The sequence below is a fragment of the Phycodurus eques genome, chromosome 20 (genome assembly GCF_024500275.1).
Source record: "Phycodurus eques isolate BA_2022a chromosome 20, UOR_Pequ_1.1, whole genome shotgun sequence".
NCBI classification, from domain to species: domain Eukaryota; kingdom Metazoa; phylum Chordata; class Actinopteri; order Syngnathiformes; family Syngnathidae; genus Phycodurus; species Phycodurus eques.
In genome coordinates this window covers 3,549,473-3,568,061 of record NC_084544.1, presented here as the reverse complement: position 1 = coordinate 3,568,061, position 18,589 = coordinate 3,549,473, and the positions used below count along the sequence as shown (strand labels likewise).

Sequence of the window (18,589 nt, the reverse complement as noted above, 5' to 3'; positions counted from 1 at the left end):
GTTAACACATTGAGTTCAGGGTGTGTACACTTTTGTACTCAAGGTCCACATTTGAGATTGAAAAAATACAGATGGGCCAGTTTGGTTGAAGATGAGATTATATTTCGGTTGTTAAAATGTGTTTCTAAAATAGTTCGATTTAATAGCTAAGTAATAATTCTTATTTTAAGTTGTATCATTCATCATGAAGTCATGAACTAGTGGTTGTCAAACGTTTTACACCAAGTACAACTTTGAAAAGTACTTGGCTCGCCTAGTACCGTCACAAACATTAAAATACAGTAACATAGTAGCCATAGTAGTACATTTGAATTAAAAATGAGGTTTTATCTAAGTATGGTCCTTATTGTAAACTACCATAACAGTTTTTTCATTATTTACACAATTTAATTAACTATTCAACCATTTCCTGCGAATGAGATCAATTTTAAATAATCAGTTTTAGGGGGGGAAAAAAAAATAAAACAAAATGAATGTAACAAATATTCCAGGCGGATTAAAGAACGAAGGCCTCCGTACAATGTCTGTGTAAATTTGGTGTTTTTATTAAATCCAAAGAAGACAGAATGTTTTACCTATTTGTTTCATAGAATGTTTCTAAAGTTCTTCATTGTATAAGTGAATGGAGCTGCTAACACCTTCCTCATGTTTATGACCAGACAGGAAACACTGCAGCCATTCATAGCACAGGAAAACGCCAGAGTGTGTGTATGCCTGCGCGCGTGTGGTCAGGAAAGAGGCGGGAAGGCAGGCCTGCAGGAAGGAAGCGAGGTCTGCTGAGGAAAGTCCATAAACAGGAACACAGAACACAAAGTGGCTCTGTCCACTTCAGTTGTTTTTTCTCGGTAGCTCGCTGCTACGCTACCTCCGGCGGCTGCACGCTAACACCAAATGTGTGTAAACGACGACAAAAAAATGTCTGATGTCACATCCTTGTTACCACTAGATACATCTGTCAATATTTTTTTCGATTAATCGATGTATCAGATTATTATTATTTTTTTTATTTCCCTCCATTCAAAAACAGGACATTATTGGAAATGGACAATTTTGACAAGTTAAACAAGGTCTCTAAATGATTCATCGATGATCAAAAGAGTTGCCTATTAATTTGATAATTGATAAGTTGTCGATGAATCGATTGTTGCACCTCTAGTTTGCACATTAGCTTGTGTTAGCATGTTGCTGCCCAAGTGACACTAGTCGTTTTTTTCTTTTGATCACATAAAGAAACTAGCATTTCCTTTGTCTTAAATGAAGCTAATATGCTATGCTAACATGCTTTTGAAATGTGGGTGTAAAAAAAAAAAATAAAAAAAAAAATCCAAGCAAGCGTGAAATTCAAACCCAGAAACTTTGACTGCGAGGCAGACATGCTAACCACTAGTTCACTCTGCTGTCCATTCCTTTGCTGCAGTTTTTAAAACAAGCACAGCCACTAAAACATACTTTGATGACATCATCACACGCATACCCTTAAGCAACCACCACTTTGCCTATTTCCTACGCCTGTGTCGCCATGGCAACACACACACATACACATACACACTCGCGCTCAGGTTTTCATGGCTTCAGAGGATGTTACATTGCCCCTCTGGAACTCGTCCCCTAATCTGACCTTGAACCCTGCTTTAAAGTTTCATCATCTTCTCTTATGTCACCAACACACACGCTCATAATTTCAGCAGCTTTGCCTTCTGTCCAGCTGTTACTAATAATACCAAAAAAAAAAAAAAAATGACGTAAGTGTGCACGCACAGACACAGATACATATGCATACAAACTACCCACAGAAAAAACAGAAACACAAAAAAACAGACAAATATATACACACAGACACACACAGAAATACAACACACAAAAATATACACACGCTAACAATTAAACAGACACATATACACAAGCACACAGAGACATGAATACACACAAACACGCACTCGCGACCCAATTTCATGTTTTTTTGCACTGAACCCTTTCACAATAAAAGCGCTGCTGGAGGGAAGCGTGGCTTTATTCATCATTACATAACCAGCAGGCGGAGTTTAGCTTAGCTTAGCATCTGTGTGTGCGTGCGTGCGGCTGGCATTACGTAAGCAAAACATCAAGTGTGTGTGATATCACACCATCTGAAGGTCACCCTGAGCTTGTGTTGAGGTCAAAGTTCATTTGAAATGCAAACGTGGTGACACATTGCCATGTTTTTTTTTTTTTTAAGCTAAACTGTCATTACAAACAAAAAAATATATTAAAAAAAATGTCCTGTAGCGTTAGCATTAGCATCCAGGGGGAAAAGATGGTGATCACGTGACCTGAAAGCGCACAAAATTGCTCCAATGACAAGTCAGGAAGCAGTCACATGATCAGAAAGTTTTTGAAAGCGGAAGTCCTCCAGTGCATCAGACCGTGATGTCATCGCTCGGGTCATGTGACCGACCTACAAGAGAGCAAAGCATCCCGGGAACTTGAGCAGGGAATGCTGGGAAATGTTCCAAAACAAACACTTTGAGTAGAAAGAGATCGTGGGTAATGGAGTCCAGTGACGTCATCTCTACTTTGTCCTCGAGCGGCGACGTCGTTTCATTGGTTTGCTCAAGTTTCTCCTTCCGAGTTGGTCCGTGTTGGCGTCAAACGGGAAGTTGGAGGACGTGAGGTTTTGGCGTCTTTGGCGAAGGAAGCGACGGGCTCGGGCTCACGAGGACGGCGCTCCCCTGTGGCCGGACGGAACGCGGGCACACCGCCGCCGGGACTACCGGAGGAGTCAGCGGAGAGGACGGTCAGCACTGTGGGACGCCTGACAAGTAGAGCCAGCAATTCATTCAAAAGTGTCACGATATAGCAGAAGAGGAGGTGCAGAAGAGTCGTAGGAGTGGTTTACCGGCTATAAAAGACTGTTTCTGCCGTTCATGTTTGGACATTTGGACCTCATCTGCTCCTGAACGGACCCCGACTGAAAAAACGCGCACACACACAAAGTGAGACCACAGCGAGCAGTCGGTCAGTTGCGTGCGTGTCGTCCGTTTGCCCTTACAGGCTGGAGCCCGTCGGCCATCTCTCCCGAGCCGATGTGCGTCAGGTGGATGAAGTTTGTCGGCTCGCCGATCATACTGCGCTCGATCCGCCTCCTCCTCTTCTTCTACACGCGCACACACGAAACACAAAACACACACACGCACGCAGGTGAGCATGCGCCGACAAGCGTGAAATAACTTTGGACGAAAGTGTTTCAACATGTTCGCATGGTCGCCGTGTTGCATCATCAGCAAACATGGGAAGAACAAAAACCAACCCAAAAAAAAAATATAAAAACCCACATCACACGAAAGTCTGACTCACTCAAACTCATCATTTCAGTTTAATTGTGATTCAGTGGCGTTCAGGAACCCTCAAACATCTGGCCGCCGTCCACAGAAAACCTCATTCAAATCGCGTTTTCTCCCCAAAGTCTTATTAATGCTCGCGTGTGTGTGTGTGTGTGTGTGTGTGTGTGTGTGTGTTAACGGATTAGGCGATCATCCAGAAGCTTCTCCATCTTCTTGGCATCCATGGCGACCTTTCGGAATGATTTAAAAGGATTACGTGCCACCCCGCTCGTTCCAGTGTGACCTCAGCGCAAGGAGCGGCAACACTACCTACGTCCCTGAACGCCTCTTTAGGGCTCGATGAGGAACCAGAACCAAATTTAACAAGGTATTCGAATGGAAAACGGAAATTGAAAACAATCTCCTGGCAACCAGTCAAGGGTGTGCTCCATGAAATCATGTATTTATATTTATTATTTTTTTACCCAATTAACTGCTTTTTCACTTTTTTTTTTTTACCCCATTCACCGCTTATTCATTGTTTTTTTCCCCACAATCTTATTTGCTTTTTCTTTTCTTTTCTTAACCCAATCCTCCGCTTATTACATTTTTTTTACGAACAGTTATGATAATTTCCGTTAACCCATTTTTGCTAGCATTGGAACGAACACTTTGGTATTCTTTTAAAAATAGGACTTATAATACGTTGACAAATGACAAATATATGTGATGGTATGTCACTATCATATTGAAGAGTTTGAATTGGTTGATAAGTAAAGTAGGAAGGAGTCAAATTGTTTGGGTTAGGGTTATATGTAGGTATGAACTTAAAAAATATATATACATTTTTATTTTGCGGCTCAAAGGCCTTTTGAGGAGCTCCCTTTCCAAAGCGGAACAGCCCATATTTTCACCCGTTGGCGAGCTACTGAGACTTGTCAGCGGTCGGCATGGCAACCCCTCGGCGTCCCGCGGGCCGAACCAAGTGCTCGCCTCCATCTGGAGCTCGTTTGGCTTTTGCCAAATCTTCAGATTCCTTTCAAACGTCTCCAACGTTCCAGAGGGAAAACTCCGGTGGCTCGTAAAGCGACGCTGACACGTACTGCGCAGTACGACCAAACAGCCGATGTTGCCGCGGTGATGTCATCGGCACGTTCAAGAACCAATAGGAACTAACATACGAGGACAGCACGGTGAACTAGTGGCTGACAGTTGAGATGTTCCGGGTTCGAATCTGGAAATTTGCATCTTCTCCCCGTGCTCAGGTGGCTTTTTCCTCCCAAACTCCCAAAACATGCTAGCATGTTAGCTTCATCGAAGGCCACGAAATTGTCCTTTGGTGTCATTGTGAGTGGGAATGCGTTTGTGTGCTTGTCATGTTTCCATGTGCGTCGGTGTGTGCGTTGTGTCATAAACAAAGCATTACAGCGACTCACGCGCATTGGACTCCTTAAGCAACATGCTAAGTCACCGTTCAGTCATGTCGAAACCTGGAAGTCACATGTGAGTCAGTGGCAACCAGTCGCTTACGATCCAACGTGACCGGCCGCCAGGGAAGAAGAAGAAGGAAAAAAAATAAAAAAATTACGTTTTCTTTTCCCACCCGGCGGCACAAAAGAAACTCACTTCAATTTCCCTGGGAGTGAAGCCATCCGAGTGTGCGTGCGTGCATGTGTGTGTGTGTGTGTGTGTATTGTCGCAGTGTCACAATGGAGCAAAGCGAAAAGTCTAAAAATAAAAGCGGAGCTGCTCTCGGCTTCCTTTAACAATAACTAACATCATCATTGTTTAAGAGTCAGAATGTTTGTGACGGCGAGCGAGTGGGCAGCACGTCTGCCTCCCAGTTCTCAGGTTTTGGGATTGAATCCGACTTTGCTGGTTCACCCGACGCTCAAGCGGGTTTTCCTCCCACATTGCAAAAACATGCGTGCTAGCTTCATTGGCGACCTGACTAAAAGTCAGCTGGGATCGGCTCCAGCTGACCCTAATGAGGACAAGCTCTATAAAAAAATAAAAAATAAATAAATGATGACTGATGCTGGTGACGCGTGTCTGTGTCTCACCGGCGGAGCTTTTGCGATCACGCAGCAGGCCATCTTGTGCCAGAATTCGCTCATGCCCGCGCTCTGCTGCCGCCCTGCGGGCCGGGAGAGGGAAGTGCAGCCGGCGACTAATCCAGGTGGGAAAGAGACCATAAAATTCACACGTCCAGCCGGCCAGACAGTCACGGATGTGTTTTTGGTGGGACCAGAGGTTGTGTCCACATGCGACCTGCCAACACAGAAAGATGAACAATTGTTGAAAAAAGACGCTTCGAGCGGTTTCATGCCACTCCCAGCGGACGTTTACTCGAATTACACATTGCATATTTAAAACACGCAAACCAAGTTGCCTTAAGAACGGCCCACGAGCTTAATGCTAACATGAATGCCATTGACGTGCTAACAGTTAGCGTCGATAGTTGATACGGAAAAGAGAAGTTCTGTTGTGAATTGAAAGACTATTTGAGTGGAACTGAATTGACATGTATGATTTTTAACCCCATCAACTCGACGTTCCTTTTTTTCCAAGTTTCCCGCTACTTTCATACTTTCTTTTGTCTTTGCCGATTTCCAGCGGTCCGGAGCGTGTGGCGACGACGCCCCAGAAGGTTGACGCGTGTGATAAAGCAGGAATGTGCGAGGAACAAGCAGCTTCACGCTCCACGACAGGAATGTTCCCACGGGAACGCCGCAGGGTCGACGTGCACGTCTGCAGACGTCTGATTGAGCGACTCGCCGTCGCTCTGGAGGTCATGTGATCATCGTCACAGACGTCTGGATGACAACACTCATGACCTCGGTTGTGTGTGTCCCATGACCACTGCTGTGAAGTAATTTTCTGGGAATGTTGCCAAAAGTTGCCAAATGGCATCACCATGGAGTGATGATGTCGTTGTGTAATGACGTAGAAGAATATATATAATTACGCAGATTACAAAATTCGATGACTCCGATTGACAAGGCATCTCGGGAAGAAAAAAAAATTAAATCAAAATGTTTTTCAACAGGTAGGAGTAGGCAAAAGAGGGTCTCGCTCAGCTTGTATGTGAAATGTAGGTTTGTAAACCATTGTAATCACTGTCAGCTTCCTGCAGATGGCGGCGTTGGATCGCTTTGGATTTGAGAACCACGGATTTTGGGTGCCTCGAGGGTTCAAAAATAGGAAATATGAGATTGTATTTTGAAGGCAAAAATCTCCCAGCTGATGAACATTCCTGCGGAGGTTAAATCCGCTTGATTACACAATAACAAAGACTGGGGGGGTCAAAGTTCAAGCAGAAATGTCAGTCGCCGCCACCGCGGTGACTCACTTCCCTTTCCCGGCAGCGTCTGGGGAAGAACAACTACATGGCAAAACATGAACACCTACACTTGTGCGGCCATGGCAACAGTCAGCAAATAAATAAATAATTCTCCATTTATAATTACAATCAAATATTTTACAAACACATTTTCCATGCATTCATTATCTGCGCCGCTTATCATAAATTAGGAACGCAAGTGAACCGGAGTCGACGCCAGCCGAGTTTGGGGCGAGTGAACGGGTACGGCCTTGGATTGGTCGCCGGCCAACCGCGGGACCCGTCGTTCACACCGATGGACAATTTGGAGTCTTCAGTGAAGCGAACGTGCAGCACATGCCGGGATATTCTGGCAAACCTGCTAACTCCGCACAGCGCATCTGTCAGTTTTTAAAACTCAAATGTGGCGCTTGAGCAAAATAGTTTGACCCCTCCTTGCCCCCCATTCCACTAGCACACTGAATGCATACAATGACTTTGCAGCCCTCACCCAAATATGGTCATGGCTTCACTTTTTTTGGAACCTTCCAACAGACGACCAATTTTACATTCCTCTTAAACTGGAAACTAACTTTTTCATTCCAACCGACACTTGACTTTAGTTTGACTTTTACCGAACGAATACGAAAGTCACTTTAGTTTGTTGCGCGACAGGCAAACTGATCTGAGAGCTGCCCAACTACGAGCTGTCAATCATTAACGCGTACAAAACGGTTACCATCGTCTGGACTTTTGACACATTCCACCAAGGGCAACAACAACAACAAAAAAGACGAACAAGCTCACCTTACTCACGAAAAAGCAGACTTCGGACTTGAAGTAGATGGACTCCCAACTCGTCTCCCTGCGTCTCACTGACTCGATTAGAGAAGACTTTCTTGAGTGGTTTTTTTTTTTGTTTTTTTTGCCCTTTTGAGGCGCGGCCCCCGAGCAGGAAGTCCCGCCTCCCTAGGAAGGTCGAGGTTTCCCCCTGCCGGCACTTCATGATCACTGCAACAGGATCCCCGTGCCAAAATCTCGTCATTTGACGTCAGCATTTCATGTGGGCAAAAAGAAAGAAAGAAAAAAAACAAACGCAAATGTGACTCGTCACATAAGAATACTCATCAAAGTAGTCTCATTATCTTTGCAAATGTAAATTTGTTAAGGTAAAACTTAGTTTCTGCGTCTTTATGACAGAAATGGAACTTTATTTAACGTCAATTATCTGCTGCTGAAATCAAGCAAGAAAGAAATTCTTAAGATTATGCTCCAATTAGTGTTTTTAATTTCATTTTTACTCGTGACACCACGGCATGTTTCTTTTTTGTTTGTTCCTGCTTGTTTGCCCTTTTTATTTGAATTGGTCTTGTTACAAGTATATTACAATATAGTTGTCTTTGATAAACTGCTAAATAAAAAAACTGAAAAAAATAAAAATGATAATGATGGCCTGATAGGCCACACGGCGTGTGTGCGCATGCGCAGGATCCATCCCACTGCGGCACGAGAAATATACCGGAAACAAAGAATAACGACAACAATAAAAGTATTTGATGTACAACTCGCCCTGAGTAGAAATAGCATGACATATTATTATTTTACTATATTTATATGAATAGTTAAACATAATTCTATTATTGATAAAGGAAAGCTTCAAAGTTTTGCTTCTGTATACCTGGACTGTGTCTGCTTTTATTTTATTTTTTTTCTGCTGCAGTTTCACCGGAAGTGGTCGTGTTGGTCCAAGGGAGCTTGACGCAGGAGCCGCACAACAAACTCATCCTGAACCTGCCGTACGCTGCAGCATCTTCATCGTCATCTCTTCATCTTCACCGAAGCAGCACAGGAACACCGACTCGCCTCCAAACGTTCGCACAGCGGAAACCGGTGATTTAGCTTTTGCATTTTTGCTCCGAAATGGATTCCTTCCGCTCCTCCCGGCGACAAATCGTTTCGTTCATTGCGTAAAGCGCGACGATGAAACGTTTTGACAGGCAAAACAATATATATATATAATATTGTGCTCGCTTTGTTGACATCACAGAAAGAAATTCAACCAATTGAGCATGTTGACATTGAATGGAAGACATTCAGAGCTATTTGTTATGCTCGCTGGTGAAAATGGCCTTGAATTGTTCTCGCCATGCCGGCCAACGCCTTCACACCCACGACAGCGAATACAAACGGCGACAACGGGAGTGAAGTCTCATCGAATGATGGATTTGATTGATTAATTGGTGTCGCTTAGCCACGTTGAGCCGCGTCGACGATTTTCCAAGGGTGGCCGAAAGTGACATGTTCAGTCTCACACAACTGCCGACTTCATGCTGCGCGTCCATTTTGAGAAGACGATGGAGATAAACGGCACACATTATTATTTATTTAGGATTACATAAAAAAAGAGTACACAAATCAAAGAGGCACTGGTAAGAAGCACATGTGCCTCACATTCAAGAGGCTGTGGCAAAAATTGGCATGTGTGTACAGGGCGGCACTATGAGGGTGGGTGCGGGGCATGTCCCCCCACCCCCACCCCCACCCCGTTGACGAATGGATTTACAAAAACTGTTAACTTTACCGATCATGTATTATTCGTCCTGTCTTGGAACAGTGGCAATTTTTCATCAGCCTGTTTTGTTGCGCCCATTGGCTGGCAACCTACGAGCTTTTCACGGATCATTGAACGCGCTCGTCCGTGTTCCAGGTCCATCATGATGGAGAAATCGTGCAGCCAGTACGAATCGTTCATGTTCTGGAGGCAGCCCATCCCGGCGCTGGACCTCTCCGAGCTGCGGGACCTCGGACTGGTCGACGGTCTTCAGAACCCAGCCAAAGACGAGCTGACTGGACGTGATCAGCATGTGAGTGGGCGGGGCTAAAGATGTCGCCTAAGAGCAAGTCACATATTTCACGAGAACAATCTCACGTATGTACGCCACCCAACGTAAAAAAATGCCAAAATGTATATACGGTGACTGTCGTTCATCACGAGGGATACGTCACTTAACTCATTACGTTGCTTAAATACTGCACACAACCAAAGATCATCAATTAATGCTGTTTTTTTTTTTTGCATGTTTTTGTGCCTCAAAATTCCTCTCTGTTATGAAGTTAAACAAATACTGAAGGACAAAGTATTGAAAAATAGTCAAATGTCCCGCCTGTAATTTATATCTTTTGTTAAGGGACCCAAAAATAAGTGATTTCATTCATTGTTCCTGAAATGAATCGGACGATTAATCGGTTACCTGAATTATTTTCTGCCAAATATCAGACTCGTCCTGTAAAAAAAAATCTATACCGTTAAGGCCCTATATATAAACCAAAAAAAAAAACACTGTACAGCTAATTGCACCTGCTGCCCTCTAATGGAAGCGAATTGAATTGTTCTGCCTGTTACCACACATCGCAGGCTTTCGAAAACTAGCAAAGACGACAATTTTCAGATCATTTCAATGAAATTGGATTATTTCCCACGACACGCCCGATGAGCTCTCACGGCACGCTACGTCAGAGGTCGAAGGTCACACGTGTTTACGACGACGTGTTACGTGCAGGAGGAGCTGAGCGAGTTCTCGTCCTTCAACTACTGGAGGGATCCCATCGCCGACGTGGACGCGCTGCTGGCCGACCTCAACCTGCTCCTCTGAGCCCTGCCCTCTGACCTCTGACCTCCGCCCCCCATGTGAAGCACGCTTAGAAGCTGTCGTGATGTCACTTTAACTTGCTACATGAGCTTCCACTTTGAGGTTGAAAGGATTAGCCCGTCACTTTATCATTCTTTTGCTTTTAATTTTTTCAAATTAAAAACTAAGTTGCCATATTAATATATTTTAAGCTATGTTTACATATTTATTTCATGCTGCTGATTTGATGTTTCACTTTGAGCAGGCCTCACACTGAAGCCACTGGACAATAAAAACCTGTCTGTCTTCAGAATGTATCAAACAATAGCGACAATAAAACTGATTTTCTTTTATTTGCGACAGTGTGTTCATTAAATCAATTCATACACTCAACACTCAAGTGTTTATTTCAATATGGAGTCCTTCAACAGTTTGTATCCCAAAGTCTGCTGGGAGTTGTAGTTAACAGATCAGGAGTGCGGAAAAGGAAATACAAGGGCACATCCGAATCAAACCTTTTATTCATTTTCAGACGTGACATAACAGAGCACTATCTTATGACAATATGTTACACAAATATAAACATGTACAGTAGTTCAATTTGGCATTTTCTGACTCAATGTACGAATGGTAAGAGTTGCCTCTGAAAATATGACTAGTAGAGGATCATTTGAACAAGTTTTGGCCTCAAAAACTTCCAACATCTGGCTTTAATTCGGGTGGGGGGGGGGGGGGGGGGCGCAGTCACTTTAGCTTCCACCGTTGCTCTGAAGGACAATAACAGGAGGCTGGTCTGAGTTCGGCAAACGGAAAGGCCACTGTGTCATCACAGTGACTGTACAAAACAAACTGATCTGCGGTCAGCCAGAAGACCAACGGAAAGCCCGCCCATCGAGCGGTAAACTTGCACGTCAAAGTAGCCATATTGCTACACGAAAATATTAAAACACTTTTTAGGGAACTACTGACTATCACGTGTCACTAAGTTCGGGTTGCGTCACCTAACAAACCATAAAAGGCGAGTATTTACGTAGAAAGGAGGTAAGCCACGTCTAAAGTCCCTCGCTAACAGTAGGCGTGCTACGGCTAACAGCTAGCGAGCTCCTTCAAGTTAAACAAAGTTGGCATCCACACATCCTTGTCTTGAATTTCAAAATAAGATGGAGCATGAAGCGCGTACGATAGCCACGCATTATCTCCACATAGTAACTCCGGGCGAAAAAAATAGTAACAGTTTAATAGATGATAAACGTAGAGTGAGTGTGTTTTGGAACATTGTATGACATCGTAACGTTAGAATTCAAAACGAATTCGACGCTATTATTTTGGAGGGTACGCTCATAACATCCGGGCATGTACCAGCCGTCTCTTTCTTACGTTGGCCAGTAAATAATTTGGCGGAGTCAAGCATGCGGCGGTGGCGTCTAAAGCTCAACATTTTGATTAGTGGCGATTAATCAATGCACCTTATTGATCACACTCTACTCGGCACGGAGAATCGAACGCCCACGAAGCCCCCCGCACACTCAGCGGTTTGTTCCGTTTAGCTCGCTAGCTTGCTAACATTAGCAGACAACAGCCGCCCTGTGGCTGCCAACAAACCTGAACGCGGTAGGTGGCTTCTTTTCCTCCCAGAGGATTAAAAACACATTTTCCCCTCGCATTTAGCCACTTAAGGCTCACTAAATGATGTCGTCGTTTGAAAGCCTTGTCAGAAAACGTCCCAGAAGCGCTCGGACGCTGCGCGCTCGAAGAAAAGCTAGTTAACCGGATGTGGAAGTAGTTTTTTCTCGCGGTGTAAAATAGGAAATTTCTCTCTGACTTCCCCCGGAAAACCAACAACTTTATATCAAACGGTTTCCTGTTCGTCGTACAGTGCACGTTTGGAGTTGAATAAACGGAGATTGGTGATTTGGAAATAACGAGTACGGAGGAGGAGACGTGGCACATGGCGGCGGACTCTTTTCGGTCCACCAGGCGCGTAAAATGGCTCCTCGGCCCGGCGAGAAAAAGCTTCGTCTTTCATGTCCGCGCAACATGGTGGTGTGGCGGCTTCCATTATCGGACGCCGCCACCCGCTAGCTTCGTTGCTAACTTTTCGGTTTAAAGTTACTTCTTCGTTTCTGCCAGTGAAAACGCAAACGCACGAAGATCTCTTCGAACAAGTTACTTCATTTTTATTTGATGTGGACCAGCCCAACTCCTTCACACGCTCAAATGGGTGACGGGATAGTTCGTTGATGTAAATTTTAATCATTATTATTTTTTTTAAATCAAGAAACCTTTCTCCCCCCCCGCCCTTAAATTCAAAATTACATAGCGGCAGTGTCTCACCAGATGGCGCTGTTTCTTTTATAACACCGTAACCGGTGAACTCGTGCAAAGTAGAGACCATCTAAAAATAAAATAAAAATTCCCACCCATTTAAAATAGTCACAAGTTGTTAAGCATTTTAAATATATTGCAACATCCCAAAAAATTTAGTCATAAAATGTACAGGAAAATACTGTACAGTATTGTCACGATTAGCGAAAATCCGCGAGTACAGTGAAAATTAACCCTTGCATATTTGTAGTTCCGTGTTCACCTATTTGTGAATTTTTGGGGAGAACCTATTAGATGTCCAGCTGTTAATCCTTTGACAACTAATTGATTATCAAATTAATTGACAGCTATTTTCATAATCGATTTAGTCGTTTAGATACCTTGTTTAACTTAAAATTGTCCAGATGCTTGGAATTTCAGTTGCTCAACAGTAAGTATTCTCAGATTTCTGTTGTTCTCCATGAAAGGAGACTGGTTATCGTTGTGCTCAATCAAAATAAGACATTTGCAAACATCTGTTTTACTTTGGGGAAACAATGAGGCACATGTTTGCCTATTTTCTGACAGATGTTACGGACCAAACCAGTAACTGAATCAGAATTAATTCATGTTTGTGTATTTTCTGCCCCATCAATTTGAAATGTCCCGTTTTAGAATAATGGGAAGTAATTCATCTTTAAAATCTAATTAATCGATATTTGAAAAAAGTCATCGACAGATTAATCGGTCATTAAAATAATCGTTAGTCGCAGCCCGAGAATCACCATCGAAGCATCTACATCAATATCGCAATGAATTGCTACCTAAAGAATTGAAATGGAATCGGGAGGTTCTTAACAATGCCCGGCCTTGGTCCAATGCCATGTGTCATACAAAAACATTGCTATGGTGCCATCTTGTTTGCTCTTGTTGACGTACAAGCTACACGTTGGTCATAGCATGTTTAATAAATACAAGGTGAAGCGGACTCGCGTCTTCCTTCTACTTTTCTGTATGTGGTCCTCAGTGGGAAAACTCCGTAGCGTCGTCGGTGTGATTTATAAAAGAGACGCCACAGACGAGTATGTTGGCTTTGAAGTGATTTTGTTTGATTCTGTGCGTCAGATGTCATTGGTGGACTTGGGCAAGCGTCTGCTGGAGGCGGCGCGTAAAGGTCTGGACGACGAGGTGAGGAACCTGATGGCCAACGGCGCTCCGTTCACCACGGACTGGGTGAGTCGCCGCCCCGAGCGGTCGAGTAGTTGACGTTCACCGCATTAACCGCACGACCCCTAACGCAGCTGGGGACGTCCCCCCTTCATCTGGCCGCCCAGCACGGCCACTACTCCACCGCGGACGTCCTGCTGCGAGCGGGCGTCAGTCGCGACGCGCGCACCAAAGTGGACCGGACACCTCTGCACATGGCCGCCGCCGAGGGCCACACCATCATCGTGGAGCTGCTAGTCAGGGTGAGTGCTCGCGTTCTCCACTTGGAGCCACTCCTTCACAAAGTCCTCGTTACCAATATTGAGGGCAAAAAGAAAAAAACAGATACCCGCTATATCGCTCTTTATCCTCTGCAGAGAACGACTAATATTAGTGGTGCAATGATGAGCTAGGAGAGAAGGTGGGATGTTATGAATCCCACTTAAGTTACTGTCACGTGTCGCCTTCAGAGCGGCGCCGACATCAACGCCAAAGACATGCTGAAGATGACGGCGCTGCACTGGGCGGCGCAGCACGGCCACCACGGCGTGGTGGAGACGCTCATCAAGCACGGCGCCGACGTGCACGCGCTCAGCAAGTTCGACAAGACGCCCTTCGACATCGCCGTCGACATCCAGAACACGGAACTCATGCTGTTGCTGCAGGTCGGCCAAACGCCTCGCGTCAATTCTGAACTCTCCACGTGACGTTGCGCTTCAAGCCACCCCGACCCCCTTTTGTGTGCGTGTGTTTGTGTACGTGTGCTTAGGAGGGCATGCAGAACCAAGTGAATATGAACCAGGTGAGCATGAACATGGAGTCCAGCAACACCAGCAACCAGCCGCAGTTCATCATCCAGGGCATTCCGTCCATTCAGGGAGGGGTTGTCAACTTGGCGGACCTGCTCAACAAGGCCAGCATGGGTAGTTACACACACACACACACACACACACTTCAGAATTCAGTACAGCGGTGCCTTGAGATACCAGTGACCCAGCCGAAGCTTTTGCTTTGACTTGCAACTCACCTCACAACAAGCAGCTGATTGGCATAAAGTGAACAGTTGTTCAAAAAGGAGGTTTTCGAGGTGTTACCTGCCACTCCAAGTTGAAATTTATTCTTCATGATTTGGGAGCCTTATTTTCTCAAACTGTGTGGATTTTTTGGTTTGTTTTTAATTATTCAAATTTGGAAGGCTGGTTAACAACACTCGTCTCTGTGGCGTGTCAAATTTTCAAGACTTTTTTTTTTTTTGTCAGTTTACTGGGCTTTAAAGGCTAATAAACAATGCGAAACGTCAATGACCGGCTGACAAATGGATCGTGTTGCGGTGTTGTAACTCTTAAAGGTCTACGCTTAGGCCTACTACGCTACTGTATTTTGCGGGCAAGGTTGACTGTGATGGTGCTACTTGGAGAGTACTTGAAAAGTATTATTTAGCTGGACTTGGTGTAAAAAGTTTGAGAACCACTGCATGAGGGTGAAGATCAGTGAGCCTGCGCACATGTGATGCTATTTTTTTTTTTTTTTTTTTTTTCCTTCTAGGAGAATCTGAGGAAGCGATGGCTGCCAACGCTCTGGACAGCAACATCCAGCACACTGCCGTGGTCAATGAGGGAGGTCAGAGGGTCATCACCATTGTAACGGACCAACATGGCAACCTGCAGACCACCGGAGGGATGTCGCAGCCCTTTTTCGTCACCATGCAGCATGGGCAGCAAAGTACGACACGCACGCAAACACATTGGCTTGACGCGGCTTGAAACTTAGCGGGGATTCCACTTGACTCGCTTGATTGTTTTTGCCACACCAACGTGAGACGTGAAGGTTAATACTTGAGCGTTCCTTAAAACCTGCACATGTGTGACTTGAGCCCATCTGTGGCGTGCAGTGCTGGCGGTGCCAGCCAACACGGTGACGGAGGAGGTGGTGGCGGAGGAGTCGCAGGCGCCGCCCTCCAGGAAGAGGAAGTTGGAGGTGGCCAATAATCACAACGACACAGGAGAGACGGCGAGTGGCAACTTATTTTTAAAATATTTTTTATTCAATTTATTCAATTAAATTTTGTATCCACCTTCTTGTCATTCATACGACACAATAAGTGGCGGCCTCCTGTGACTAAATCGGCTTTGTATTCAATTAAGCAGGCCCACATTTCAAACACTTAGGCAATTTTTCATTATTTCAATACACACACACAGTGGAACCTCAATAGAATGGATTAATAGGGGCGGGGTGTTGTCTGATTGTCTGTTACTTTGAAGTGCTTTTTTTTTTTTTTTTTTTAATGTTTTTTTTATATAAATTGAGGCCATATGCACCCATATTACTGCACAGTACAAAATGATTTTGTAGGTTTTTATTCGTGCCCTAAAATGCCCAGTACAGTACAACGTTATTGTAAATAAATACCCCACCCCCCCACCCCCAAAAAAAATCTTGAAAATGTTTGAAAGTTTCACATTTGATCCAAACTTACCACAGCAGTGTGCTTGGTTACGATGACGTTAACGTACTTGATTCATCATAGGCAGGTCGCTTTCATGAGCCGCGGGGAATTGCCGTGCTTCCTAGTTCCAGATCTGTCGCCAAAGGCGAACAGCTTGACAAAAAATAAACAGTTATTGTACCAAAAATAGCATGTACCGGACTCCAAAGACATTCACCATTGTTCCTTGACACCAAAATGCCACAAGAAGGCGGGCAAAGCACGATTTGTTGTCAAAATGAAACTCCTCAACTCACTTCAACATAGTTCCTTGACCCCAAGATGTGACAAAATGGTGGCAAAACACTATTTTGTCTTACTGAAACTCAACTCACTTGACTCCCAAGATGCCACAAAATGGCAACAAAGAACTACCTTTGTCTAAATGAAGCTCCCCAAATGATTTCAACATAGTCACTTTGGCCCTTGTACATTTTCAGCGAGGCTTGGTTAAAAAAAAAAACGCAAATGGCAAGCAACGAAAGGTGGAGGTTCGCTGTAGTGCGTTTTAAATTAATCCAGAAAGTTTACCTGAACTTTTTGCGAGCGGTTCAGATTTATTTTGGTTGATTGTAGTGAACAAATGGAAGTGTTTCAATGAATTGTTGTTGTTGTTTGTGGTGTGCAGGAGCTGCTGCAGAGGCAGCTGCAGGAGGCCAAAAGGAAGGCCCAGGAGTACCGGCAGCAGCTGATGCGCAAGGAGCAGGAGGCCGAGGAGTACCGCATCAAACTGGAGGCCATGGCCCAGAGCCAGGCGGGCACCGGCGCCAACGTAAGCCCCGAGGAGGTGGTGGGCGGCGACGAGGACGAGGTCGCGGCGGTGAGCGTGGTGGAGGACGAGGGCGAGATGGTTGTGCTGCAGGAGGGAGGCATCATCATGGAGGGCGACGGGGGCCGCGTCACGCTCTTGGAGACTGGGGGAGAACCCGCGGGTGCCAGCTCATAACGCAACCGAAAGGGACCACGGGGAAGATGTCTTAACACGGGACTGACGTGGCGCCATCTTTCCAGCGGTTTTTGTTCAAAATCGTGTCAATTAACCACACGGGATCATTGATGGCGCTAAGTTTCCTCTTTGACCGCATTTGGCCACTTAGACTTCCCTGCCTTCCCTGTGTTGTTCTTCACTTCCTTGTTGTCAACTTTTTTTTTTTTTTTTTTTTATCACGTACTTCCTTCTTGGAAGGTTTTGGGGATAAAAGTACCACACTCAACTCTCTGCCAAACTGTGACCGTGGAAAAGATTTCCCACCTGATTGACATTATTTAGTAGTTAGTTTATCAATAAGTCAATATCACAACAATTTATCCAAATCTGTTACATTCAAGCCTTAGTCCTCTTTATTCAGAAAACTCACATCATATCAACATTTCAACATCTGGTTATTATCGACTCTGACTAAACAGTGTTAGAAATTGGTAACTGTAAAAACGGAAATGAAAACAGTAAGTGACACATTTGTACTTTTTAATGACATTGTTGCTTATTGGGAATTCATTTGCAGTGAGAATATCATGGGGATAAAAGTACCACAGTTCTTTTTGCCAAACTGACTGTGGAGGACATTACCCACCTGAAGTAAATTCTTCAATCCTGTGCATCACGTCTTGAGGATTTTATTTTTTTCAGGTTATTGTGCAAATATTGGCAACCAGCGTGAACATTGTTGCAGTCATTGAACGCGGTTGTTCTCTATTGTTGACAGTGAACAGATGTATTGCTGACGAGTGAACTGCTGTTGAGGAGAAAACTTTTCTGTTGTTGTCCCCAATTGCATTTTCCAGTTTTCAAACTTGATTATTGGATCCCTGGAGATGAAATATTTTCTTCTTGTGTGAAATGTGCAGCAGAATTTCATGTTTTGTCCTTCCCGGCCCATCTTCATCTGTTCTGTGAGTTGTGTGTGTGTTTTTTTTTTTTTTTTCTCCCCCCCTCGACTCAACAGCCTTTTTCTATGTACATATAAAGTTGTATTTTTTTAACTGTACTTGACTGCTTCACCATGTTGATGATAGCAATGCTAATCTGATGAATATAAACACTTGTTTACTTCAGTCTCCTTTTTGAATGAAACAAGCACAACCACAAAAAGGCCTTGTCAATAAGTACACAGCAGCAACTTAGTACTTTTATTATATCAATAATTTGACAATATCGCTAAATATTTCGTGCAGTCATCGATCGAGTTGGACCGAAGGCTTGGTCACCCAATCAGAGAACCCAAACGAGCGCCATTTTAGTCCCGCCCACTTCCACTTCGTGGTCTTTTCTATCGAATTTATTGCCGCTATTGAGGTTTTATCTGCGTCGTGTCGAATATAAAGACATTTCCCCTTCAGG

At 44.4% G+C, this 18,589-nt stretch overlaps 3 protein-coding genes across 7 annotated transcripts; 2 read left to right on the top strand and 1 right to left on the bottom strand.

The window, feature by feature from the left end:
* Window positions 1–1,993: 1,993 nt before the first annotated feature.
* Window positions 1,994–7,519, bottom strand: cdc42se1 (CDC42 small effector 1). Of its 2 annotated transcripts, none has more exons than XM_061665217.1 (5): window positions 7,438–7,519; window positions 5,363–5,570; window positions 3,029–3,133; window positions 2,876–2,947; window positions 1,994–2,791 (listed from the first exon to the last, which is right to left on the bottom strand). In XM_061665217.1, the coding sequence occupies exons 2-4, from the start codon at window positions 5,492–5,494 to the stop codon at window positions 2,879–2,881; spliced, it is 306 nt and encodes a 101-aa protein (XP_061521201.1). In that variant the 5' UTR covers window positions 5,495–5,570; window positions 7,438–7,519; the 3' UTR covers window positions 1,994–2,791; window positions 2,876–2,878. The 2 variants fall into 2 exon arrangements, with proteins under 2 accessions (XP_061521201.1, XP_061521200.1); XM_061665216.1 differs by having other exon boundaries at window positions 7,429–7,518.
* An 867-nt stretch (window positions 7,520–8,386) lies between these two features.
* mllt11 (MLLT11 transcription factor 7 cofactor) lies at window positions 8,387–10,603 on the top strand. Its single transcript, XM_061665035.1, has 3 exons — window positions 8,387–8,511; window positions 9,329–9,485; window positions 10,182–10,603. The coding sequence occupies exons 2-3, from the start codon at window positions 9,336–9,338 to the stop codon at window positions 10,272–10,274; spliced, it is 243 nt and encodes an 80-aa protein (XP_061521019.1). The 5' UTR covers window positions 8,387–8,511; window positions 9,329–9,335; the 3' UTR covers window positions 10,275–10,603.
* Window positions 10,604–11,592: 989 nt separating this feature from the next.
* On the top strand, window positions 11,593–18,297 carry gabpb2a (GA binding protein transcription factor subunit beta 2a). 4 transcript variants are annotated; one of them, XM_061664420.1, is made up of 8 exons: window positions 11,593–11,861; window positions 13,680–13,787; window positions 13,856–14,023; window positions 14,231–14,425; window positions 14,530–14,683; window positions 15,306–15,482; window positions 15,652–15,770; window positions 16,877–18,297. In XM_061664420.1, the coding sequence occupies exons 2-8, from the start codon at window positions 13,680–13,682 to the stop codon at window positions 17,192–17,194; spliced, it is 1,239 nt and encodes a 412-aa protein (XP_061520404.1). In that variant the 5' UTR covers window positions 11,593–11,861; the 3' UTR covers window positions 17,195–18,297. The 4 variants fall into 4 exon arrangements, with proteins under 4 accessions (XP_061520404.1, XP_061520405.1, XP_061520403.1 ...); XM_061664421.1 differs by lacking the exon at window positions 11,593–11,861 and adding an exon at window positions 11,904–12,227; XM_061664419.1 differs by lacking the exon at window positions 11,593–11,861 and having other exon boundaries at window positions 12,257–13,787; window positions 14,530–14,562; window positions 14,638–14,683.
* The last annotated feature ends 292 nt before the right edge of the window (window positions 18,298–18,589 follow it).

Excerpts from the sequence above, each read along its gene's own strand:
- cdc42se1 (XM_061665217.1), bottom strand. The coding sequence starts at position 5,494 with ATGGTCTCTTTCCCACCTGGATTAGTCGCCGGCTGCACTTCCCTCTCC. Across the intron at positions 3,134-5,362 it reads TGATCGCAAAAGCTCCGCCG|AAGAAGAGGAGGAGGCGGAT; the intron begins GTGAGACACAGA and ends GTGCGCGTGTAG. Across the intron at positions 2,948-3,028 it reads TGGCCGACGGGCTCCAGCCT|TCGGGGTCCGTTCAGGAGCA; the intron begins GTAAGGGCAAAC and ends GCGTTTTTTCAG.
- mllt11 (XM_061665035.1), top strand. The coding sequence starts at position 9,336 with ATGATGGAGAAATCGTGCAGCCAGTACGAATCGTTCATGTTCTGGAGG. Across the intron at positions 9,486-10,181 it reads TGACTGGACGTGATCAGCAT|GAGGAGCTGAGCGAGTTCTC; the intron begins GTGAGTGGGCGG and ends TGTTACGTGCAG.
- gabpb2a (XM_061664418.1), top strand. The coding sequence starts at position 13,461 with ATGGTGCCATCTTGTTTGCTCTTGTTGACGTACAAGCTACACGTTGGT. Across the intron at positions 14,024-14,230 it reads TCGTGGAGCTGCTAGTCAGG|AGCGGCGCCGACATCAACGC; the intron begins GTGAGTGCTCGC and ends TGTCGCCTTCAG. Across the intron at positions 14,684-15,305 it reads GCTCAACAAGGCCAGCATGG|GAGAATCTGAGGAAGCGATG; the intron begins GTAGTTACACAC and ends TTTTCCTTCTAG.